This window comes from Mesocricetus auratus, unplaced genomic scaffold (assembly GCF_017639785.1).
Source record: "Mesocricetus auratus isolate SY011 unplaced genomic scaffold, BCM_Maur_2.0 Super-Scaffold_6731, whole genome shotgun sequence".
Taxonomy (NCBI): Eukaryota; Metazoa; Chordata; class Mammalia; order Rodentia; family Cricetidae; genus Mesocricetus; species Mesocricetus auratus.
The window spans coordinates 1,555,218-1,580,850 of NW_024429185.1; the positions used below are offsets into that span (position 1 = coordinate 1,555,218).

At 55.6% G+C, this 25,633-nt stretch overlaps 1 protein-coding gene across 3 annotated transcripts in view; it reads right to left on the reverse strand.

Moving 5' to 3' along the window:
• Crtc1 (CREB regulated transcription coactivator 1) overlaps positions 1-25,282 on the reverse strand; it is a 51,947-nt gene extending 26,665 nt beyond the window's left edge. For 2 of the 3 annotated variants that reach the window (XM_040742064.1, XM_040742063.1), the window contains exon 1: positions 25,119-25,282. In XM_040742064.1, the coding sequence (XP_040597998.1) occupies positions 25,119-25,244 (126 nt within the window). In that variant the 5' untranslated portion in view covers positions 25,245-25,282. The remainder of the gene's footprint in view (positions 1-25,118) is intronic. The other variant, XM_005086135.4, reaches the window with a different exon arrangement.
• Between the last annotated feature and the right edge of the window lie 351 nt (positions 25,283-25,633).

Genomic DNA, 25,633 nt, shown 5'->3' on the forward strand with positions numbered 1-25,633 from the left:
GAAGGGAAGGGTTCCTGTGCTCACACTTGCACAGCTCTGCTCACCATGGAAGGGAAGGGTTCCTGTGCTCACACTTGCACAGCTCTGCTCACCATGGAAGGGAAGGGTTCCTGTGCTCACACTTGCACAGCTCTGCTCACACTTGCACAGCTCTGCTCACCATGGAAGGGAAGGGTTCCTGTGCTCACACTTGCACAGCTCTGCTCACCATGGATGGAGTCAGGACAGGAACTCACACAGGGCAGGCGCTGATGCAGGCCATGAGGGCGCTGCTTATTGGCTTGCTTCCCCTGGCTTGCTCAGCTGCTTTTTTATAGTACCCAGGACCACCAGGCCAGGGATGGAGCCTCCCACAATGGGTTGGGCCCTCCCCCGTCAATCACTAACTAAGGAAACACCCCACAGGCTTGTCCACAGCCAGATCTTAGGAGACATTTTCTCAGTTGAGGTCCCACGTCTCAGATGACTCCAGCTAGGATGACTAGTCTCAACTGCACGAGACTCTAACACAGTTCTTTGAAGCAGGGAACTCCGAGGCAACTCAGTAGAACAGCAGATCTCTCTATCAGTTTAACCTCCACGGGGGAACCTGGCAGTGTGGACGTGGACAATGGTTGAAGACCGAGGTCTCTCCTTCACAATGGGAAGCCCCACAGCTCCCCTTCAGAGCAACAATGGCAGCACCAAGAGGAAGCTCACAGCTTGACAGCAATGCTGAGCCACCAAGAGCCTGGGGATCACCACAAATGGGCCAGCAATGCAACAAAGAACTCAAAACCCCAGTGTCATCTTTCCTTTCTCTGAGACAGGGTTTCACTGTGTAGCCCTGGCTGTCCTTGAACGCAAAAAGATCCACCTGCTTCTTCCTCCTGAGTACTGGGATTAAAGGTGTGTGCCACCACCGCACTAAATAGATAGTTTTTAAGGAGTGTCACCATGTACATGCAGTGTCAAGGTCACTAAGGAGTGTCACCATGTACATGCAGCGTCAGGGTCACTTGTCATTAGCTTGACCTCTGAGGAAGCTGGACACTGGACACTGAAGTCACCCATGCTGGCAGTCACTCAGTCTGCAAGATTGACCTCCAACAAGAACCCAGACGCCCCGGCAGCATGGCTGTGTGGGCCGGCGCTCACTGGTTGGGCAGGCTAACCGTGCCCATGTGGTGTCTCGGGGATGGGACAACGGAAAGGCCTGTCCTTTGTCCCCAGGGCCATCCATCCACCCCGCAAAGGGCTTCCAGAGCCCTGAGCCTGCCGCACTCTGCTTCCGAGGAGCCACAGACGCCAGGGTGATGAGCATGAAGGAGCGAGCGAGTGAACGAGCACTCGGACGAAGACATGAGGGGGAGCGAGCGGCGCTCACGTGGACAGAAGCATGGCTGGATGGCCCACTGCTCTCTTGGGGGCTGCCACCCAGGACAGCCCCTCAGAAGCCATGCTGCATCAAAAGCGGTGGTTTGAAACCTGTGGGTCAAAGCCCTCTAGGGGTCAAACAACCCTTTCCCAGGGGTCACAGAACAGATATTTACATCACGGTTCCTAACAGTTGCAAAATGACAGTAATGAAGCAGCAATGAAATACTTTTATACAACATGAGTGACGGTATTAAAGCAATGAAATACTTTTATACAACATGAGTGACGGTATTAAAGCAATGAGATACTTTTATACAACATGAGTGACGGTATTAAAGGGTCGTGGCATTAGGAGGGTTGAGAACCACTGATCTGAAGTTAACCCTGATCTGCAGGCTAAGCTGGCCACCTTGACAAGAGCAAGGCGTGTGGGCACTGGCACTGAGGGTCCTCCCAGGTGACACAGTCACCCCCACTGCCCGGGCAGAGCTCCCCCACACCCTCCCAGCTGCTAGCAGGGGGCCACACCACAGCATTCCTTCTCAGGTCCCATGGGTGCAGCCCTCTCCAAGGCTCTAGAGCCCACCTCGACAGAGGGTAGGCAGGCACCCACACAGACTTGCCCACTGCAGGAGGGCTGCCTCGGTCTTCTGAATGCTGACTTCACAGGTGTGTGCACCACAGAGAAAACCAGAAGACACTCCGTGCCGGGAGCCTTCCAAACTGAAGGACCCAGCGCTGGCCTGGTCACAGGCTCTGCTGGCAGCTGCCTCACCCCCAGCCACCCGTGGCTACCAGCTGCTCTGTACTCATGGGTCTTGACTGCCACAGAGTCCTTGAGACCCAGCAGCTGCTGTGTTCGGAACCAGACCGCGAGTACAGCCTGCAAGTGGGGTCTCACGTCCTGACCACTGGCTGCAGCCTTGGACTCTTCCAGAACGTCAGTCCCTGTCCACGCTGTCCATGCTGACCCTTCCAAGCAGTGCCTAAGCATGGAGTCAGGGTGTTAGGTACCCTGTGATGCTTTTCACCGCTGTTCTGTGATTAGGGATGGGTAGAGGAGCAGCCTGTCTCACGCTGTGGCCATGCTGGACACATCTCCGCAACATGGCATCTGGAGGGGGCAGCTAGATGGGCACCTGTCGTGTGTTCCCTAAGCCCATCCACCCCAGGACAAACCCCAGGCGAGCACCACAAGACTGGGTTACAACTCGAGTTGTCCAAGGGTGGTGAGCTGGGTGGCTTAAGTGCTGGCCTCCAGTCCCCTGGAGTCGGCTTCCTGCCCCATCGTCTTCTAAGACCTTAGGCAGCCTGGGCCTCAGGTCACAGCTGCAGTACCCACCCCATGATGCAGCCTTCTATGCCTCAGGCTCAGACCACGCCCACCTCCCTTGCCCTCACTCACACAGCACGACCTTCAGTATCTGCGGGTACCACATTCACCAGGCAGACAAAAAGATCACCCATCTTTCCAAGAACCCAGATTCCCATGATTCCCTAAATGCCACTGTGACAATTCCCAGAGACTCAACACTACCTCATGTCAGAGAGACCCGAGTACTCCTGGAGTTCTGTGTCCACAGAGCCCCTGGCACCCAACCCCCACAGATACCAAGGGGTGATGAACCAGCCCCTGCATCTCACCTTAATTGAGGGAGGACTCTTTTTAAAAACATGTATTTTAGCAGGAGGTGATGGCACACGCTTTTAATCACAGCACTTAGGAGGTGGATCTCTGTGAGTTTGAGGCTAGCCCGATCTATAGAGCAAGTTCCAGGACAGCTGAGACTACCCAAAGAAACCCTCACAAAAACCAAACCATTTTGTGTGTGTGTGTGTGTGTGTGTGTGTGTGTGCGCGCGCGCACATGTGTAGACATACATACATAAGTACATACATATCTTTTTGAGACAGGGTGTTTTGTAGATCAGGCTGGCTTCAAACTTAGAGATCCGCCTGCCTCTGCCTCTGAGTGCTGGGATTAAAGGTGTGTGCCACCACTGCCTGGCAGTATTTTATTTTAATGACAAGCATTTGTGCACATGTTCACAGATGCCAGAAGGGGACACTGGATCCCTGGAGCCTGAAGGAACCCAGGTTCTCCACAGGGACAGCACTGGCACTCCTAACTCCTGGGCCACCTCTCAGCCTGACTAAGAATTTTACTTCTGCACCCCTGGCTCCAGAGCTGGGGGACGCTCTCAGGACAGTGCTCTACTCCTCTGGTGACAAGCCAGGCCTGGGAGAGAGACAGGGCCTGCTACCTAGGAGGTGGCAAAGCATGGAGGGGCTGTCCCGTAGCCTGCGGCTCAGCCCCTCCCATGCAGATGGAGCGCGACCCTGGGTGGAAGGCTCAATGGAGCCCCCACTGGCCTCTCCTTGGATGGGCTGCTCAGGGCCTCACAGAGAAGCCACCTCTGGCTCTGTGTGGAGTCATTGTGGGTACCTCTTGGGGTTGGGAGAGGACCCTGCAGTTTCCCCTAGAACACTGTGCAGCCCCCACACCCACTGGCCTCTCCCAGCTTCGCTGTTCAGATGGAGTGGCCTTGGGCAGGCCAGGACTGGCTGTAGTTACCATGACAACAGGCTGGCCTTGTGAAGAGATTAAGGGGAAAAGGCCAGCTGATGCAGGGGCTGTCCTTGTGCAAGCATATGGTGAAAAGGAGCAGGGAGGGGGTGGAGGAAAGGAACGTATGCTCTGCGTGTGCCTCAGTTTCCCCCTCACTTGTCTGACCCTCCGCTCTCCCTGACCTCATTGCCTCACTACCAGATGAGCCAGTTGCAGCTGCCTCGGGGTCTCTGCAAGGGTGCCAGCAAGGAGACCATCCACTGCCTAGAACCCGCCGGGGTCCCCGTCTTCAGTCTGAACCTCCTTGACCAGAGTGTCTTCTGTCACACCGTGACCTCCATGGTGGCAAAGTGCCACAAGCAGCTAGAGAAGGGCTTGCAAGGCTGGTCAGCAGAGCAGTTCTGGCCCCGGTGGGAACACAGCTTCTCCCAGGCCGACACAGGGCAGCTGCCCCTCACTCATGGCTGCAGTGGCGACAGAGGCTCAGAGACTAGCCATGCGTTCCCGGTGCTGAGCAGCATGCACCCAGCAGAGGCTGACAGCAGCACACAAAGGCCCAGGGCTCCACACACTTGTGCCCTGCGGCCTTGTAGCAGTCACAGAAGAAGACCAAGGGCAGGGGACTCTGGAATGGGGCCACCTTCCCCATGTTCTCTGAGAGGGAGATTTTGCAAGTACCCCAGGAGCCAGCAAGTTCAGGGACGGCTCGAGGAGCTCTGAAGTGCCGGAAGGGCTGACACAAAGGCCGTAGGGCAGGGGCCTCAGACAGTGCCAGCCACACAGTGCCACTCAGCACTCACGGAGACTGGGGCTCCTCCACTGCGCACAGGACACCTCCCCTGCCCATGCTGCCCAGCCCTGTCAACCACCCACATGCACAAGCTCTCCCCAGGGGAGCCATCTGCTCTTGGCAGCTAAGTCCTCAGACTGTGCAGCGCAGGCTGCTGCCCCGTCACAGGGACCCCAGCTCACCCCAGACCTGGTGGAGCAGAAGCAGCCCCCAGGCCATGTGTTCAGGCTGCCGGCTGGCTAGCTATAAACGCATCTCTAGCAGTGGGAAGGGACTGCTCCAGGGCAGCAAGGAAACTGGGGACACCCAATCCACTCCCCAAGTTCTCCTCCGACTCCTGTCAGAAGGTGGGGAGAAGGCTTGTGCTCCCCAAGTTAGAGCAGTAGGAATTCAGAACACCTGGTCCCCCAGTTTCTCCATCTCCTCGGGTAAGGGAGTGGGGCCTCGTGCGTGGGGACTGAAGACGGGCCTACCGTGCTCAGCAGGGCTGGAGAGTGACACACAGCCCACATGTGCTGGGCGAACGCTCTACCCCAGCCTCCCACAAGCTCTGCCCCCGTGAGGGCCTACAGGGAAGTGTCAGACCCGAAGCACCCTATGTACATCTCTTACATGCCCACGCTCCCTGACAGACCTCCGCTTTAGCACACCCCAGGGACCTAGGCCACGAGAGGCTTAACTGTGGCAGCGATGGAAGACTGGGGGGGGCGTCACACGGGCAGAGGACAGCCTGGTGTGCAAGCTGGGCTCTGGGATGGCAATCCTGAGTGGGGGCGCTGAAGCCAGCCCCTCCCTGGCCCCAACTCTGCTTCCCATCTCTCTAGATGTTCCAGACACTTCTCAGCCCCACAGCTACGCAGCGTGTGGCCTGTCTCTCATGTCTGGCTTCTGTCACGTCCTGTCTGTCTGAGATCCATCCGGCCCACGGCGTACCCCTGGATGGGCACACCACATCACTGTTTATTTATTCCTCAGATGACTGACACTTGGTACACCTTCCATCTTTCAGTGGTTGTGAACCATCTGTGGACACAGGTGGACAAGTGCGCAGTGGACCCCTGGCCTTCAAACCCAGTGCACACGTGGTGACCATGGTGCTGCGGACGCTCCTGGGCTTCTCGCGGTGTCTCCCGACAGCTCGCTGCACGGGTCACACTCCCGCAGGCCTGCGTCTCGCCTCCCCCAACACTCGGGTCTTTGTTTTTACAGTGCTGGGGTGGGACCCAGGACTAGAAGCACACTATGCAAGGGCTCTGCCCCTGACAGGGTCTCAAACTCAGAGCAATCCTCCTGCTGCAGTCTCTAACTATGTTCCACTTTAATTTTATGAATTTATTTAAATTTTTTATAATTATGTGTGTGCAGATTTGTGCACATATATATAGGAGCTCACAGAGGCAGAGATTTTGGGGCCTCTGAGCTGCCTGAAGTGGATGCTGGGAGTCAAACTCAGGTCTCTGCAAGAGCAGCCAGCTCTCCTGAAGCCTGAACTCTGTAGCCCTACCCCCCGCGTTTTCTGTTTGTTTGTTTGTTTGTTTTTTGAGACAGGGCCTCATGGAGCCAGGATGGCTCTGAGCCCAAGCTGCAGTCAGGCTACTAACCAGTTGATGTGCACGCTTTTGATTTTGAAGGAACCAAAGGTTCCAACTCTTACATTTGCACTGCTTAAAGATAAATAGATAACCAAAACTTTAATATCTTTTTTTTTTTTTGAGACAGGGTCTTCCTATGTAGCCCTGGCTGTCCTGGAACTCCCTCTGTCATCAGGCTGTCCTTGAACTGGGTGTCCTTGAACTGGGAGATCCACCTGCCTCTGCCTCCCAAGCACTGGGACTAAAGGTGTGTGTCGCTATGCCCCACACGTTCGGGTTTCCGTGGGCCCCTGCTTCCGTGCTGCCAGGGTCCCGCTCAGTGGCCAGGCGGATGTAGCACACGGAGGGCCCTCTGCCCACAGCAGGGGATGAATGGAGGAGGACACGGCCGTGCAGATCCCAGGCTGAGTCACCTTGGCCTGGGTGGGCCTCCAGCCTCCCCATCTCTCCAGCCCTCTGTAAACACAGACTGTAGCACACAGCACGGTGGAGCCGGGAATGCCTTTAATCAGGCTCCGCAGCCGCTGCCAAATTTCCAGACCCAGGAATGAGGGGGTCTGTGGCGGGCGGCGCCAGCTGTTTCTCCAGACAGTGGTGGAGGCTGGACACAGGCCCTTGGGCCCAGAACTGTGACGAGTCCCTTGGGGTCTGTGCAGCACAGCTGGTTCTGTGGGGCCCTCTTCCCTCCACAGGGTACTCGGCCCTCCCCACTGGCCCAGCGCCCATTTCTGAGTGAGGCCTCACAAAGGGACGAGGCACTGCTGAGTCCCCAGTTTGCAAGTGGGGAAACTGAGGCACTAAGGAACCACAGGGTTGACTGAGGTCAGAAAGGGGCCTAGTATAAGCCAGGCTGTTTAATAGGTATCTTTTGCCACCACTCTGGTCTGGAGCTCCCATGAAGATTCTATTAACAGCTGTACTGGGCCAGGTGTGGCGTGATGGCGCAGGGGTAGGCAGATCTCTGTGAGCTCCAGGTCAGCTAGCTCTATATAGAGAGACCCTATCTCAGAAAACCAAAAGTCAAAACAAAATCAACCCTAAAACCCAGTTGTATTAGACACTGGAGATGGAGCTCAGTGCTGGTAGCTCAGTGGGTAGGGTGTGCAGCTCAGTGGGTGGGGTGTGGTAGCTCAGTGGGTGGGGTGTGGCAGCTCAGTGGGTGGGGTGTGGTAGCTCAGTGGGTGGAATGATTGTAGCTCAGTGGGTGGAGTGCTTGCCAAGCATTCACAAAACCCTGGGTTCTACTAGCACCATATAAACCAGGCATGGTGGCACAAGCTTGTAACTCAGGAGATGGAGGTAGAAAAATAAGGAGTTGGAGGTCAGCCTAGGCTTTATGAAATTTGGAAGCCTGGAATATCCTCATACCTCAAGTCCTTGGGGATGCAGTGCCTCAGAATGCTAAAACCAGGCAGAGCCCTGAGGTGCCAGGGTCTTCCTGTGGGGGCCCACAGCAGTGTGGTTCTGCAGGGGTGTCTTGGCCTGGGCGCTGAGGTGACCTGAGGTGTTTGGCTGACCAGCTGCCACCTCCTCCAAGTGGCTTGGCTGGGACATGCCAGGCTGGTAACTATGGAAGAGTTCTGGGTTTAGGCATCATGCTTGAGTCACACACCTACCTACCATTGGAGCCAGCAGGAGAGCAAGGTGGCCACACAGGGTTTGAGTCTAGGCAGCCCAGGGTGAATGGCCTGCACCACACAAAACTGTCCTGCCAAGAAAGCCATGCCCACCCAACACTAAAGGCAGCATTAAAGCCTAGAGTCTCTGCAGAGTCTCAGACCTGGACGTAAGGCGAGGGAAGTGGCCAGAGCCGAAGGAAGCCACAGCAAGGGCGGAGAGAGAACTGAGCTCTGCCCTGCCCTCCCACACCGCATGTCCATGACACTGTGTGTGGGGTTCAGCAAAGGCTCAGAGCGCAGCAAGGGCATGACCAGCATCCGGAGCCTGGGCCATGGGCAGTAGAGGACTCTCAAAGTGGACCTTTGCAAATGACAGGAGGCCACGGCTGTATGGGACTGGCATGCCAAGCGCAGAGCTAAGTGAGTGGCGGCCAGACAAGTGATGAGGCAGTTATAGTCAGGGGACCCCGGGGGAGTGCTAGGAAGAGGGCGGGGCAAAGGAGAACAAGAGCAGAGACTGGGGCACAGGGAGTGAGGGGCACATACCAGGTCAGGCTAGCTCCCATGGGTGGTCAGCACAGAGAGACCAGGATGGTGGTGCCACAGCCTAGACCATGACAGGAATGGAGAGGGCCTGAAGGTCAAACACAGTGACTTTCCAGTATGTGAACCCAGGGACCTGCACTCCCGACCACAGACTCGCCTCAGAGGCCTCAGAGCCTCATGTCTCTGCTTCCCTACCCTGGGACTGCAAGCATGGACCACTACACCAGGCTTCCTTTGGGGCATGTCCGCATCTTTATTTGTTTGATGGATGTGCACACACTGAAGTGCCTCAGAGTTTGTGGAGGTCAGAGGACAACTTGTAGGAACCAGTCGCCCCCTTTTCTTCCCCATGCAGGTCCCAGGCACCAAACTCAGGTACCAGGCGTGGTGGCGAGCACCTCCGCCTGCCAGGCGCCTCACTGGCCTGTACCAGCTCTTCTACTTGGTTCTAGGCATCAAACTCGGGTACCCATGTTTGTGTGGCAAGCACTTTACTGCCTGGGCTATTCCCCGGGTACACACCCCGCTTCTGAGACATGGTCTTATGTAGTGCAGGCTGGCCTGGAACACTCTTAAATCTACATCCCACGTACTGGAATCAGGCATGTGTCCATGGTAATGCATACCTGTTACCCCAGAACTCAGGAGGTGGAGGCAGAAGAATTAGGAGTTCAAGGTCAGTCTGGGCTACATGAGGTCTTGCTTCAAAAATCACAAAGGACATAATTTCTCAGTGGAGTCACACTGTCTCTGGATGGGCATGGGCTTCTGGTAGACTCCTCCCCCGCCCCCCCTCGCCGCCCCAGTGGCATCACAACCCAGGCTATCAAGTGGCAGCAGCCAAGATTCACACCACCCACACTGCCTGCCACCCAGGGACCCTGTTAGTAGCCACAATCCTCAGGTCTGTTTCCTTATTGACCCATCTGGTCAGCACGTGGGACGTGGCGGTGGCCCCTCCGGAAGCTATCCTGGGAACGGGCCTGCTGCAGGCTCATCACCCGTGGGCACAGCTGAAACTCAGGGCCACAGGAGGACGTGGGTCAGAGGACATAGCTGACAGGAAACTGGGGCCATTCTGGAGATGCTGGTACATGGAGAGCCTAGCTATGGCCAGGCTGAGCAGAAAGGCATCAGCTGGGAACGGGACGACAGGCTTGTTTGTGTTCAGGAAAAATGATGGTCATGTCTTCCCAGCTGAGCCTCCTCCCTGATGGGCTCTGTCTCTAGAACCCACTGCCGAGAGGACCAAGGACAGAGCTGACAGTGACTCAAACAAGCCTTTCTGTGGACATGTGGGCTCATGCTGGCACATGCAGACACAGGCCAACCTTATGCGTGCTTCTTTGGGAGCTGTCCCCCAGGCTAGTTTTGAGCATGACATGGTATCACAGGGCCCCTGTCCCTCCCCATATTTTATACATTATTTGTAGATTTGTTTCTTTGTCTGATGGGGGTAGGATGGCTGCATATGCCAAGAATACATGTGGAGGGTAAAGGAAAGCATGAGGGAGTCAGCTCTCTCCACGTGGCCCTGGAGACAGAGCTCAGGCTGCCAGCCTCGGTGGCAAGAGCTTTACTGGCCGAGCCATCTTGCCAGTCCTCTCCCCTATCTCCTTGTGACAGCCTCTCCCTGGCCTGAGCTCCCTACTTAGACTAACTGGGGTGGCCAGCGTGCTCCAGGGGTTAATTGTCCCCACCTTCCCAGTGCTAGCATCCCACGTGAGCCATCTTGCTTGGCTCTGATGTGGTGCCATGGACTAGAGGCTACACCATGAGCACAGGCAGCAGAGCCACCTCCCAGGTCCCCGACACCTTTCTCCTCTTGAGACAGGGGCTCGCTGTGCAGCTCGGACGCCTCAGTCTCCTGCATGCTGGCATGGCAGGCACACAACACATGCCCAGCCTTTACTCTTTCTGGGGCCTGACAACCTGGGGCACATACTGTGAAGTTCTAGTCCCCAAACAAATGGTCACTCGGTAGGAAATGCCTCACAGAAGCCTTTCTTGCTTTCCAGGGTTGCAGAAGGCATGGAGCTGCGCACAGGACCCAGAGACAGGCTATACTACAGTCTGCAAGGTTCAGTGCCCTGAAGGCCTGAGCTCTGACCCCTGCCACCATCTAAGAGCCAAGCAGGCAGCTTGTACAGGCCCGCAGCCTCAGCGTGGGGGACGGTGGGCAGGTCTCTGAGGTCCACTGGCTGGATCCGACTCCACAGGAACAGAGGCAAGAGGACCCTGAAAGCTAGCAGGCTTCCTGTTCAGTGAGAGGACAGAAACAGAGGGCAGTTGCTCAATGGATATACAGATTTAGTTCTGTAAGGAGAAAAAGTTCTAGGTGTCTTTTCAATAATGGGTACTTGATAAATTGTACTATATTACAATAAAAACGTCTATCATCTGACATGTAAAACAAGCTATTTAAAATTAAAATAAAAAATGATAAAAAGTCTATCATCTGGAAATAGGCGTCTATTTCTCAACTCTCAATTCTATTTTTAACTAAAAAATAGACTTAATGCAATAAATAATATTGCTTACGATACACATTATAGTCTGCAAATGTTAGTAACGTCTTCTGTGTCTTATGTTAAGAGAATACAACTGCTAAATCCAAAATGATGTAATACTTTAGCTATTGACCCGTGTCTGTCTTACACAGCTATTATATACCGCAATTGCTCTAGCTTTGTATTAAATTTTGAAAGTGGAAAGTCCTTCATCGTTACTCTTTTGAGTTTAAGGTATTGTCTTATTTGTTTTTAATGCAGAGCCAGCAGAAGGAAATGAGAAGAGACAGGACAGCGGTGTGTCCCAGCGCAGACAGAGGAGCAGGCCTACCACCTGGGGCACTGAAGCCAGCAGGGGTAGGAAGGAGCCTCTGGGCAAACAAGGCACTGGCTCACGCAGAAGGACTTGTTGTGGGCAGACACATGGCCGTGGGCCTGAGTCCCTAGGTTTGCCTCCACAGCCCCAGCTGCAAGCCTATTTGAATGCACGCATGTGAGTGTGCATGTCCACAGGTCCACATCTGAATGTGTGGAATCATGTTTGCAAGGGAGAGCACACACATGTGTGTATGTACATACGTGTCGCTGTACTGCTCTGTACCTTAGTTCCCTGTGCGCAGGGACTGAGTCTCTGGGCCTTGGAGCCACACCCTTTAGCAGCTCAACTTCAAATCCCACCTAAAAGAATAGCATGGACCACCAAAGGGGGTAGGGGCGGCTTGAGGCTGGCCACCTCAGGCAGACCAGACATCCTCCCGCTTCTGCCTCCACAGGCTAGGATGAAGACGTGCACCGCCACCACGCCCACCACGCCCACATGCAGACGGATGAAGAGGTGGCCTGGCAATACAAGGGACTCTCCGGAAAGTGGTCTCCACACTGCCATGCCATCTTGCTGGGGTCATGGCTGACACTGGCCTGCTGCTTCCCAGGGCTTCCCCGAGGGTGATGGGGCCACAGGGAGATAAAGCAAAGTTGAGGTGGCCTCATTACCAGGGCCCAAAATAGCTATATGCCCCGCATTCCAGGAGAGCTCGGCTGTTACATAAGACTCAGGGCTGGGGCGGGGCTTTGACCCAGGCCCATGTAGCACCCCACAGGAACCTCACGCTCAGACTTCCACAGGCCCTGGGCATCTGAGTGCTCCAGGTCTCAGCACACCCACCCCAGCAGCCCTGTGATGCTCTCAGGGGGAAGGGTGGGCCAGCATCCACACTGGGCAGAGGCACCCACACCTCAAGCCTCCTTGAGCTCCCAAGGCGACGTCAGTCTTTGGGCCTAGTCCTCTTGGCCTCCAGCTTCCAGCTGTCTACACAGCCTTCTTTGAGGCCGGCGCTGGGCAGACCGTCCTATACTGTCACTGCTGCAGTGGCCTGTCCCATCACTGCTCAAATCACCTCCCTCTATTTTTTTTTTTTTTTGCCACACCAGTAGGTTTCTGTTCTATTTAAAATAAAGCCAACTTGCTTAGAACTCCACAAATAAAATAAGAAATTACAGTGTGACCCAGAACTCCACTCCCAGGGACAGGCCTGGAGAAAGGGAGAAGACACTCAACCCCATATCCACAGTGGCATGGCAAACGGGCAACAAGGGAAACCTAGTCTCCAGGTAGCAATGTGCACACACAGACTGGGGTATGGGAATATTGCTCAGCCCTGAAAAAGGGTGGCGCTCTGACATACCCCAAGGACAAACCTTGAACACATGCCACTGTATATCAGAAGCCAGAGGACAGGCCGCATCTCGTGGGAGCCCAAGGGTGCAGAACACGCACTCAAACCTGCAGAGCAGGTCAACAGCCCAGGGCCACCATGGTCACAAGGGGAACCGGCAAGGCTTATGCTGAAAAGCTCTCCTTTTAGAAGCAAGGAGTGTTCTAGAACCCAGAGGGGTGCAATGCCCACCTAAAGACATCTCTAGCTCTGCCTCTCCGTCTGGCCATCTGGGACAGGACGGCAAAGAGTGAGGGCCAGACTCAGGCTCAGGCAGGGTGCATGCCAGAAGCCGTGGCCAAGGAGAAGGCGTCTGCAGAGGCTCTGGAGAGGGTTCAGGTCAGAACCAGGCCTGATGCGGGCTCTTTCAGGCGTTGAGGATGCCTGCCACCAAACTCGTCACCAATCCCTAGCCATGAAGGTGGAGAGAGGTGATGCCACAGAGCCCCTCCCCGAGAACACACAGCACAGGGCCTCCTTACACAGACGGGGCACGCACACAGGAGCGCCGAATTGAAAGCGGCAGGGCTGGGGCTGTCTGGAGCCCTCAGGCGGGAGCAGTTTGCACGTCCTGGTCTCCTGTGCGCCCTGCACTCCTCAGGAGGCCAGATGGGAGGAGGGCCACAGAGCCCAGCAGGGGACAGAGCAGGCAGGGCAGGAGGTACAGGTCATGGGTGAGTGTGCCAGTGGAGGCCTGGGGTCACGGGTGAGTGTGTCAGTAGAGGCCTGGGGTCACGGGTGAGTGTGTCAGTGGAGGCCAGGTCACAGGTGAGTGTGTTAGTGGAGGCCTGGGGTCACGGGTGAGTGTGTTAGTGGAGGCCAGGTCACGGGTGAGTGTGTCAGTAGAGGCCTGGGGTCACGGGTGAGTGTGTCAGTGGAGGCCTGGGGTCACAGGTGAGTGTGTCAGTGGAGGCCTGGGGTCACAGGTGAGTGTGTCAGTGGAGGCCTGGGGTCACGGGTGAATGTGTTAGTGGAGGCCTGGGGTCACGGGTGAGTGTGTCAGTGGAGGCCAGGTCACAGGTGAGTGTGTTAGTGGAGGCCTGGGGTCACGGGTGAGTGTGTCAGTGGAGGCCAGGTCACAGGTGAGTGTGTTAGTGGAGGCCTGGGGTCACGGGTGAGTGTGTCAGTGGAGGCCAGGTCACGGGTGAGTGTGTTAGTGGAGGCCTGGGGTCACGGGTGAGTGTGTCAGTGGAGGCGGGTCACTCCAGGAGCACGGGTGTGGTGGTCTGCACTGCATCCCTGAGTCACAGAGTCACGGGATGAGAAGTTGGCCAGGCTTCCAGCAGGGACAGAATCAATGAAATGTGGACAAAGACGCCTGCTCAGGGCAGAAAGGATGTGGGATCCATCTGTCCCAGGGATCCAGAGCCCCATACACCCAGGATCTCTGTCCTGTCCACACCCAGCTCTAAGCTGGGCCTTGAGGTCCTTCCCAGAGAGTCCTGAAGGCCATGCGCCAGCTCCAGCCCTATCTGTCCCGTGGCACAGAGTGACTGCTGTGGATTGGTCACCCCAGCAGGATGAGTGTCCACCATGGCGGACAGAACATCTCTGTATGTTTAAGTAGCACAGACGATTGCTTCCCAGTTACCCATGTGTGGGCTGACCCCAACATGTAAACATAAAAAACAAGTTTAAAAAATTAAGGGCACGGTGGTACAAATCTTTAATTTCAGCACTTGGTAGGCAGAGGCAGGTAGATCTTCCAAGTTTGAGACCAGTTTGGTCTACACAGACCAGTGATTCTCAACCTTCCTGATGCTGCAACCTTTAATACAGTTCTTCATGTTGTGGGGACTCCAACCATAAAGCTATTTTTCTTGCAACTTTGTTACTATTATGAATCATAATGTTAATATCTGTGTTTTCTCACAGTCTTAGGTGACCCCTGTGAAAAGGTTTTTGATGCCAAAGGGGTCACAAGCCACATGTTGAGAACTACTAACAGAGAGAGTTCCAGGCCAGCCAAGTTACACAGCGAGGCCATATATTTAAAAACAAAACAACAACAAAGTCAGCCAGTGATGAACCAGGAAGACAGAATACTCTACCTCATGGAAACAGTCAAGTAACTGCTGACATTGGTAGCCAGACACTAGATGGGAAAGGGCAGCCTTTGTGTAAAGGGCTCTGGGAAAATCTCATTTTCACACACGGAGACAGGAAATCTGGACAGCTCAGAAGCCACAAAGACCCGAGGTAGAACCTGCCACCAAAGCCAGCTCTGTCTCAGAAGCAGCAGACCTATGAGGCGCCTCAGGAATGCAGGAGCCATGCAGACTTGGCAGCCACTCCTTGGATATGACACCAAACTCAAGCAATGAAACAAAAGAAAACAAACAAAAATCCAACCAAGAACTGGTCTTCATCAGAATTAGAAATATTCATGCATCGAAAGGCGGGGGGCGGGGCGGGAGGAGGCGCTCCCGCAGGTGGGTGGCCGCTTGCAGCAGCACCTCTGATTGGCTAACCATGGAGCCAGGGGCTGCACAGCTGCAGATCTGAACCAGCACCTGGGCAAGCACTGGAGGGCGAGGAGGAGCTGGGACCCTCTCAAGCTCTTGGTGTGACAGTGACAGCAGCCACCGGGCAGAGTGGCTCAGCAGACATCTAAGCACGGCCGTGTGCTGGTGCAGGCCAGTGACTTGGGCAGTCAGGAGGCTGAAGCGGGAGCATTACCACAATTTTCAGGTCAGCCTGAGCTACAGGGCTGAGACCCTGTCTCATGGAGCTGACCCCAACACCTGGGGCACTGAGGATCCCGAGTCAGCACTGGCTACACAGACCCTGTCTCAAAACAAAGCAAAAGAAAACAAAGCCCAAACAACTGGCAGAGCCCTGCTCGGTGGACACACGCGCACAGACAGCTCTTGTGTTCACTTCCAGCCTTCACAGAGGAGAAACTGAGGCCCAGATGGGAATGATAACTGCTCCTCTCCTGGCTGCAGTGATGTTAATGGGTGGGGTGGGGGGAGGGCTCCTGAGTTGAGTGTCCCCAGGTAGGCACCCCCAGGCCGTCCACGGCACACATCTGTTTACACAGTTGCCACTTGGCCCAGATGTCATCCAAGTCTCCCGAGGTTGTGCACTCAACTTCACCACTAGACACCACACCTACCCGGATAACCCTGAGGACATTCACCTGCCCGGATAACCCTGAGGACAGTTCACCTGCCCGGATAACCCTGAGGACAGTTCACCTGCCCAGATAACCCTGAGGACATTCACCTGCCTGGATAACCCTGAGGACAGTTCACCTGCCCAGATAACCCTGAGGACAGTTCAGGATATCCCTGAGGACAGTTCAGGATATCCCTGAGGACATTCACCTGCCCAGATAACCCTGAGGACAGTTCACCTGCCCAGATAACCCTGAGGACAGTTCAGGATATCCCTGAGGACATTCACCTGCCCAGATAACCCTGAGGACAGTTCACCTGCCCAGATAATCCTGAGGACAGTTAGTTCAGGATAACCCTGAGGACAGTTCACCTGCCCGGATAACCCTGAGGACAGTTCAGGATATCCCTGAGCTATGAACCTCCAACTATGGGTGACACTCCTTCATGGCTTCCAGAGGTCCCCATGAAGATACACTGCATATCCGCTGAGTGCCTGCTGGCTACACACACACCTGCTAAGTCCCTGCTGAGTACACCCTGTGCCTGTTGAATTTTGTCTGGATACCATGCACCTGCTGAGTGTCCCCCAGATGCCTGCCAGCAATGCATCACAGCCAGCTGCTGCAGGGACACTGGCACTGAACTCCACTCTCCTCACAACGGTAGACAGAGGCCATGCAAGCCTCCTCACCTCTCCCGAGGGTGCAGAGCTGAATGGTAGGAGGCGCCTAGCAAGCAGCAGCCAGCAGGAGGACAAGGCTGGCCACACCCCATTTCCTCTTAGCAAAAGCTAATGTTGACTCTGCATTTGTGGCCCTTGACGCTTGCAGTGGCTTCTTCGTTTGTCCAGCCAGGGCCACAGGGCCACGCCTGGCGAGCACAGGTGCCCATCTGAGCAGGCTGTGCTGAATGGACTGTACAAGAATGACAGGAGGCTATCCCCAGGCACAGCTGTCCTTAAGTTCCAGGGCAGGCCTTCGACCCCGAAACTGGCTCCGCTGCAGAAGCCCAACGATCTGCCACAGCTGCAGCCTTAGTGCCCAAGCCTTCCTCAAGCTTTGCACCCTTCCTGCTACTCGAGAACACACATGGGGAGACATCCTGACAAGTGACTACACGGTTTCACATCCAGCATGTAAAGGGACAGACAGATGTGCCTCACAGCAAATGAGTGTGTGTTGGGGTCCGTGTCCTGTGTTGGAAGGATATTCAGGTCAGAAGCCACATGGCACCTCACCTGAGCCACACAGGTGTGTGATGGTTCCTCCCTGGGGGCTACCATCAATACGGGGCACCTCCAACGCCATGCAGCCCATCTCTTACACTGCCTGTTTGCTGCTGTCTTCCATGGCTCCTGCTACCCCCTGCCTGCTTCCCTCCCAGCTACTCCCACCACGAAGACTCTACTCTGGGAGCCATTTCCTCTGCACACGGGTTCTGGCAGGCTGGCACACCCTGTCACAGCCTGACGGACTGGCATGCTCCCAAACTGCATGCTATGATAGAAATCACCCTGGCTACTGCCTGGGTCACTCTGGCTTGCCCAGCTCATGCTGTATGACACAAGCTCTCTGGGTCTCATGCTCCTGTTTAAGGGGTGCTATTGGCATCCCAGCAATGGCTGTGACACATGGCCGGGTTTCATGCAGCCACAGCTTCCGCACACCCTCTGTACACCCCCCAGACACTCGTGGCCACTCCTCTCTCCAGTGGGGACCGCATAACACGCCTGGGTCAGGCTTAGCTTTGGGTGAGTTCTCTACAGAATAGCCAGTGGGGGTCTGCCATGGTGCCAATGCTAGGCTGGAACCCACAGTCCTCCTGCCTCAGCCTCCACAATGAGTTGGGCGGGGTGCCCTGAGTCGGTGTCGCCGCGACTGTTCGTTCCACTCTGCTTCCTGCAGGCACAGGTTACAGCCATGAACCACTACGCGGATCCGCGCTGCACACACGTGTGTCTGTCCGCACATGCAGGTCACAGGCGGTGCTCATGTTTCTCTCGAGATGAAGTCGCTCAGTAAGCCACAGCTCATTGGCTGGGCAGCACCAGGAACCCTCCCTTCTCTGCCACCCTGTGCTCCTGGTCTCATGCAGCCCGGGCTATCTCAGACTCCCTTCCCAAGTGCAGAGACAGAAGGTGGGCCCACAGAGAGCTGGCGGCTGTGGCACCCCCTCAGTAGACATCAGGTCCCACTATCTCCCTGGCTGCACCGCACCTCTATGTCCACATGAGGTCAAGCTGAAACCAGAAAGCCACCAGCAGTTACCTAGCTAGCAAACCCAGTTAAGTCCAATTCACCCCAAACAAGGGACACGGGACGATGATCGGGGACCACGATACGGCAAGGCCGGGGTCACAAGGTGTGTACTGTACACTGACCCCAGGGGATGATGATAGGGAGACACACAAGCCCCCCCAGAGCTTACAGAGAATTCTTGCCTGATGCCAGCTCCATGCCCCAGGGCCCCAGCAGAGGGTTCGCCCTCTTCCACCTGGGTAAACGAGGCCCAGGCCTCTTGGCAGTGCCCACAGCTGTGCCATGCCCCTCCTCCAAACCCTGCCTGCTGGCTGTTCCTCCTTGTGAGTCCTGAGCCATGGGACGGAATCAACAGTTAGAGGTCTGCAAAGCTGCGAGAAGCCCAGGTGAGAAACTGTTTTGTTTGGGTCACAAAGTGGGGTCCCTACCACCAAAACTGAAATGCAGGGGTGGTGGTATGGCTTAGTGGAAAACTATGTGCCCAGGCTCCACAGGAGCACCGCGCCAGCACACGTGGGGCCCTGTGTTCCATGACCAGCACTGCGTGCAGAGCACCTGCTCTCTGTGTGAAGAGGCACCTGCACCTGTGGCCCTGGGCCACCTGCTAGATGACCCAGGCATGCATTCTGTGCACCCCGCAGTGGACATAGTCTTCGGAAATAAGACCTCAGACCAAAGCTCCACGTCATGGTGCCGTGGCCAGCACGAGAACTGTGACGAGGAATGAACGGCTGCAAAGGCAGGCTCTGCTCCTGGGACAGCAGGAACACGGACTTGAACTTGGAAACCAAGTCAACAGAAGAACTCACCCCACTGAACCCCCTTCAGCCCTCACTGGGGAGTCCTAGGCAGGGGCTCCACCCCAAGCCATGCTGCCTTCTTCGCTTGCTTTGGCACATGGTCTGGCCATACAGCCCATAACTGGCTTTACTTTTTTTCTGTTTCTTTATGTTTGGGGAGGGTTGTGTGAATGCCCGCGTGCGTACATGCGTGTGTGCGTGTGTGCGTGTGTGTGTACTTGCAGGAGTTGTCGCTGGCTACATTATGTTAACCGACAGAAACTAGGATCACTTGGAAAAGGCAACCTCAGTTGAGGAAATGCCCCGCTAGATTGGCCTGTGGTGCATTTTCTCGATTGAGGACGGATGTGGCAGGACCCAGCTTACTGTGAACAGGGCCACCCCTGGGCTGGGGTCCTGGGTGCTGTAGGAAAGCAGGCTGGGCAAGCTAAGAGCAGTCAGCAAGCAGCGTTCCACGGCCTCTGCGTCAGCTCCTGCCCCCAGGGCCCTACTTTGAGCTCTTGCCCCCTATTTAATGGGGAGAGGGCTGAGAGTTTTAACTGGAAAAATCCCTGGCCTCCCTAGGTTGATTTTGGTTGTGGTGTCTTATCACTACAATAGAACCCAAAGACACAGCATGTGTCCCAGGACCAAACTCGGGTCATCAGACTTGGCAGCGCGCGCGCACACACACCCCCCAGAAAACACAAGCAAACACAACAACTTGGAAGATGAGTCAGTGGGAACAGTGCTTGCTGGGCGAACAGAAGGCAGGGGCAGGACAATCTCTGAGTTCCAGGACAGCCATGGCTACACAGAGAAACTCTGTCTCAAAAAATAAAAAAAAATAAAAAAAAATAAAACAAAACAAACACTGGGCATGGTATTCCTGTAACACCAGAATTTTAAGAAAGGTGGTTGGGGCTTGCTGCCCAAGTTCCAGCACACACACACACACACACACACACACACACACACACACACACGCGCCGCACACACACACACACACACACACACACACACACGCACACGCCACATGAACGCACGCACGACAGTGGCTGCCCTGCTCCAGCCTGTGCCCACGTGTACTCATGTGCACACGCACACACACACAACACCTGATGTCCTGCTCTACCCTGTGCCCACATGTATATGCACATACACATTTATAGGACAATTTTTTTTGTTTTTTTGTTTTTGTTTTTTCCAGACAGGGCTTCTCTGTGACTTTGGAGGCTGTCCTGGAACTCGCTCTGTAAACCAGGCTGGCCTGGAACTCACAGAGATCCACCTGCCTCTGCCTCCTGAGTGCTGGGATTAAAGGCGTGCGCCACCACTGACCAGACACCTTCTGCTTGGTTTAATAAAAGACTGACTGACCAATAGCTAGACAGGAAGAGGCTATGCAGGAGAGCCAAACTAAGCGGATGTGGGAAGAAGGATGCAGCCACAGTAGTTGCCAGGACACAGGGGCTGAAAATATGTACCAAGTCACATGATAGATCATAGATATAAATATAGGTTAATTTAAGTTGTAAGAGCTAGTTAGTAACAAGCCTAAGCTACTGGCCAAGTACTTATAATTAATTATAAGTCCCAGTGTGGTTATTTGGGAGCTGGTTGGTGGGACAGGAAAGTCTGTCTACACACACAAATACACACATAGACACACTTGGAAGTCTGAACTGCAGCTTATGCTTATCACCTTGTCACAGGATCCTGAGGACACCCTGGCTGTAGAGGATTGTCTCAAAACCTGAAACAAAGGCAAGGCGGTGGTGGCACTCTAGGAGGCAGAGAAAGGTGGATCTCTGTGAGTTCATGGCAGTCTGGTCTACAAAGTGAGTTCCAGAACAGCCTCCAAAGTCACAGAGAAACCCTGTCTCAAAAACAAAAACAACAACAAAAACAACAGAAAAATAACATAGCTGTGAAATGACAGGGATGGCTGTCTTCCAGATCCTGAGGGACAGTCTGTCACCATGGTGTCACAGAACTCTGTGCCTGTTGGATACTCCAGGAGGCCATTCTCCAAGAGGCTGCTGGCTTCTGTCTCTCTCCTTCTCACCGTTCCCTGTTTTCACACGGCTATACCTCCGTGGTTTCTTTCCTGTGGCATCTTATCTTCTACATTTTACTTAGGATTTTTGGAGATAGGGTCTCATGCAGCTAAGGCTGGCCTTGAACCCCTGACCTTTCCACCTCGGCCTCCTGAGTGCTGGATGAGAAGTGCATGCGCCCATCTCCAGTGACCTCACCAGACCCATCCACAGAGTCCTTTCACCAGGAAAGATCCCATTGCCAGGTCCTGCGGCCAAGCAAGGACAGACAGAATTTTCGCAGGCCACCATCCAGCTGCTGGGTGCCACCCACAGCCTGGAGGAGCTTTTAGAGAGGAGCAGTAAGGAGGGAGTCACCCAGTCCTCCTGACAGCATCTCGGGGTGTTTCTTCTGTAAAGGTCACAGATAGTAGAACCCATGGCAGCCAGAAGCAAAAGAGAAAGTTCCAAAGGGCCAGCGCGATGGCTCAGTAGGTATGAAGGTGATTGCTGCCAAGCCTGATGGCCTGAGCTCAGTCTCCAGGACCCACACGACAGAAGGCAAGCACCAACTCCAGCAAGCTGTTCTCTGACCGCCACACGCGTGCTATGGTGTGTGTGCGTGTGCACACACATGCACGCACGCACGCATGCACACACATGCACGCACGCACACATGCAGGCACGCACACACATGAGCACCCACGCACGCACGGAGTGAATAACAAATGTTCCAGACCCTATTCTCAGTAAAGCCACCTCTGTCACAGGTAAAGGCCAGAATGCCACCACTCAGACAACACAGGGCCATCCTGTATTACTGCTTCTGTGAAGAGAGGGCCTTGCTGTGTGGTCCAGCCTGGCCTCGAATACCTAGTCTCTAGATACCCATGCTTCAGTCTTCCAAGCCTCTGGGACACGAGATGCGTGCCACCACACCTAGCTGACGAAGGACATTCTGTGGCCCAGGTCCTGTGGCCTAAGATACTCAGTATTAGTCACACCAGGAACCCAGTGTCCCAAGTCAACGGTCAACAGATGACACCCACCTCACCCACCCTCACCACTGCCTGCCCCTTGCCAGGCCACCAGCCCCCTCTCTGCATGTCCCACACATCCACTTAGCCTGAGCAGTCTCCAATGCCCTTGCCATCTTCCTAGGACACAGGGATCAGGACATGTGGCATGGACACCTGTGTCCAGCGTGCGCAGTAATGCAGCACCACCCCACAGAGCACGGGGCAGTGGGGGTGCGGTACAAGCCAGTGATCACACCCGGCATACGACAACTGTTAAAGAAGCAGCCGGCTCAGCAGGTGAAGGGTCTCGAAGGAGCTGACTGCAGGACTAATGACGACCATGAACCCTGGGACCCACACGGTGGAGACAGCTAACGGCCCCCACAGGTCGTGGTCTGACATCATAGTCATAACTCTCAAAATAAATCAAGATGTAGTCAATTTTCAAAAATGTTAACTCAGTCAATTGTGTCGTGTGTGTGTGTGTGTGTGTGTGTGTGTGTGTGTGTGTGTGTGTGTATACACTTTGTAGAGACTACAGGCCAGCCTCAGGCATTGTTCTTTAGGAGCCTTTAAACTGTTCACTTTTCAAGACTATCCCTGGCTGTCCTATTGACCAGGCTGGCCTTGAACTCACAGAGATCCTCCTGCCTCTGCCTCCTGAGTGCTGGGATTAACAGCATGCATCACCATGCCCTGCCACATTTATTTTTTAAACATGGGTAGTGTGTGCACCTGTACATGAGTGCAAATGCCTGCAGAGGCCAAGATCCCCTTGGAGCTGCAGTCACAGAGGGCTGTGGTTGGCCTGGCACGGATGCTGAGAACTGAACTCAGGTCCTCTGGAAAAGCAGCAAGTACTCTTACCACTGAGCCGTCTCTCCAGCCCAGGGTCCATTTAACCTGGAGCCTGCATATGTGCCAGGGGGCCCTGGGGCCACCTGATTGTCCCCACAGACTGCCAGTGTGAGCCCTGAGGCCACCTGATTGTCCCCACAGACTGTCAGTGTGAGCCCTGAGGCCACCTGATTGTCCCCACAGACTGCCAGTGTGAGCCCTGAGGCCACCTGATTGTCCCCACAGGCTGCCAGTGTGAGCCCTGAGGCCACCTGATTGTCCCCACAGACTGTCAGTGTGAGCCCTGAGGCCACCTGATTGTCCCCACAGACTGCCAGTGTGAGCCCTGAGGCCACCTGATTGTCCCCACAGACTGCCAGCAGGCCCTGGGGCCACCTGATTGTCCCCACAGACTGCCAGCAGGCCCTGGGGCCACCTGATTGTCCCCACAGGCTGCCAGCGGGCCCATGCTTCTTACTGGGCATCAAAATCCAGTTCACACAGTTTTTGATGAGCGCCCTTCTAAGCTATATCATTCTTTCTTTTTTTTTTTTCTAGGTTTGTTTTACTATAAAGCCTAGACTGTCCTGAAAGATCTCAAACTCACAGCGATCCTCCTGCCTCAACCCCCAGACTGCTGAAAGACAGGCACGTGCTGTCACACCCCACCTGCTATGTGTATTTGAGCTAGGCCCCTTGTGGGCATCACACATGCAGAGGTCAGAGGACTAGCTGAGGACCTGACTCTCCCTCGGGCTTGGCAGATAACACCTTCACCCCGTGCTACCTCAGCAAGGGATGAAGCACGGACAGGCGCTACCCTGAAGACTCACAGCCAGGCATGGAGGCCACACACAAAGCTAGGGGTGCCTGACCTCAGAGCAAGCACAGCCGCAGGGAGGGAAGCGGCCAGGGGCTGCGCGGGTACAGGAACTGCTCAGAAGACGGTGGCGTGCCTCACGACTCCACAGATAAACTAAGAGCCGGTGAGTGCCATGAGTCACACACACGGGCCATACTTCCCAAGTCACACACACGGGCCATACTTCCCAAGCGCATTCCACCCAAGCTCCAAAACCCTTTCTGGATAGGTGAGGTGGCGCTCAGGAAGTGGAGGGCAGAGCATGACGGCTTCCGGGTCATCCTCAGCAGCACAGTGAGTTCAAGGCTAGCCTGTGCTCCATTAGACCCTGCCTCAGCATCTCTTCCACAGACATCCACCCACTTCCTGGGAAGACCCAGACTTCCATCAAAACATCAGCCATGGTTACACTGCAGACATTTGACACCAACTGTATGCGGACACCTACTATATGCTGGAAACAAGCAGCAGCCTGGGCTGCCCCGGCCCGTGAGTGACACAGGTGTGACACTTGTTCATTCATTCACCAGCCACGGGGAGCTAGGCATGCTGAGAGTGACAAGGCGGGCACACGCCAACACGCATTTTATCTGTGACACCAAAGTCTCGGAGACACAATAAACTGGTTATAAAATCACCCAATGCTCTGGCTGACCTGTGTCACCTGGGACTCAGAAACACGGGTGTCTGCAGCCTAGACCCAAGAGTGTGCAGAACACGCCACACGTTGAGGCCCTGCCACCCTCCAGGAACATGCCACAGCACTCACTTGGCATGGGGATCCGGCACCAGGCCACTCCACCGTGGCCAGGGACCCAGCCAGACCAGCCAAATGGCCCCACCACCTGAGACAGTCACCCTCTGCCCAGTCCAGGGGCAGCTGTTTCCCGTCTCGGACGGAGGTGCACCACCTGGTCCCCAGCACAAGCAGCTGCCTCCATGCTGTTCCAAACCTCTGGGGACCCCATGGAGGGCCACTCAGCTATCCAAGAGGGACAACATCTTCTTCATGCAAAAGTAGGAGTACCCAAGGTGGGCCCAGGGGGCAAAACAGTCCCCTCCTCCTCAGGTAGCAAAGGAGTGACAACCGTCCCCTCGGATAACGAATGAAGGGACCCCTCTCCTCCAATGAAGGCGGACAACCGTCCCCTCGGGTAGCAAAGATGGGGCCACCTATCCCGCATGTAGCGATAAAGGATGGCACTTCACCCCTCAGGTAGCAATGATGGAGTCCCTGTCCCATCAGGTAGCAATCAGGGAGGTGACACGTGTCCATTCCGACAGCTGTGGTGAGGGCGCGCGTGCCCGCGGGTAGCAATGAGGGATGACACCTGTCCCCTCGGGTAGCTGCGAAGGACCACCTGTCCAGTCCAAACAGCAACCTCTCGAGCAGCCGCTCGGCGCCGGCCGGCGGCGTGGGGACACCTGCGGCGGCCGCAGCCCCGCCCCCGCGTCTCTCCCTCCTCCCCTCCCTCCTCCCCTCCCCTCCCCCGCGCTCTCACCCGCGCGGCCCGCGTCAGGCTCAGGTCCTTCATGACCTCCTCGAAGGCCGCCGTCTCCTCCGCCTGCTTCTGGTTGTGCAGTGCGATCTTCTCGCTAAATTTCCGCGGATTGTTCGAAGTCGCCATCTTCTCGCCGCCGCCTCCTCCTCCTCCTCCTCCACCTCTTCACCCCCCCCACTCGCGGGCGCCACTGCGCAAGCGCCGGCAGGGCCCACGGCCGGAGAGCAACGCGCAGGCGCAAGAGCTGCCGGACCCACGGCGCAGGCGCACTGGAGCAGCGCCGCGGGGGTGGGGCGAGACGCATGCGCCCATCGGAGCAGTGCGTTTGGACCTGGGAGGGGCGTGGCTACGCAGGCTCGCTGAGGCGCGCGCGGCCCTCAGGACGGCGGTCGCCTCCTTGTGGGTCCTGTGCCTTCCCCGAGTGGCCGAGGGCACGGCAGCACCGGTGCCTGCGTTCACTTAACCCCAGCAGTCACTGAGGAGTTCTGGGGCGCCCGCTATGCGCCAGGGCACGG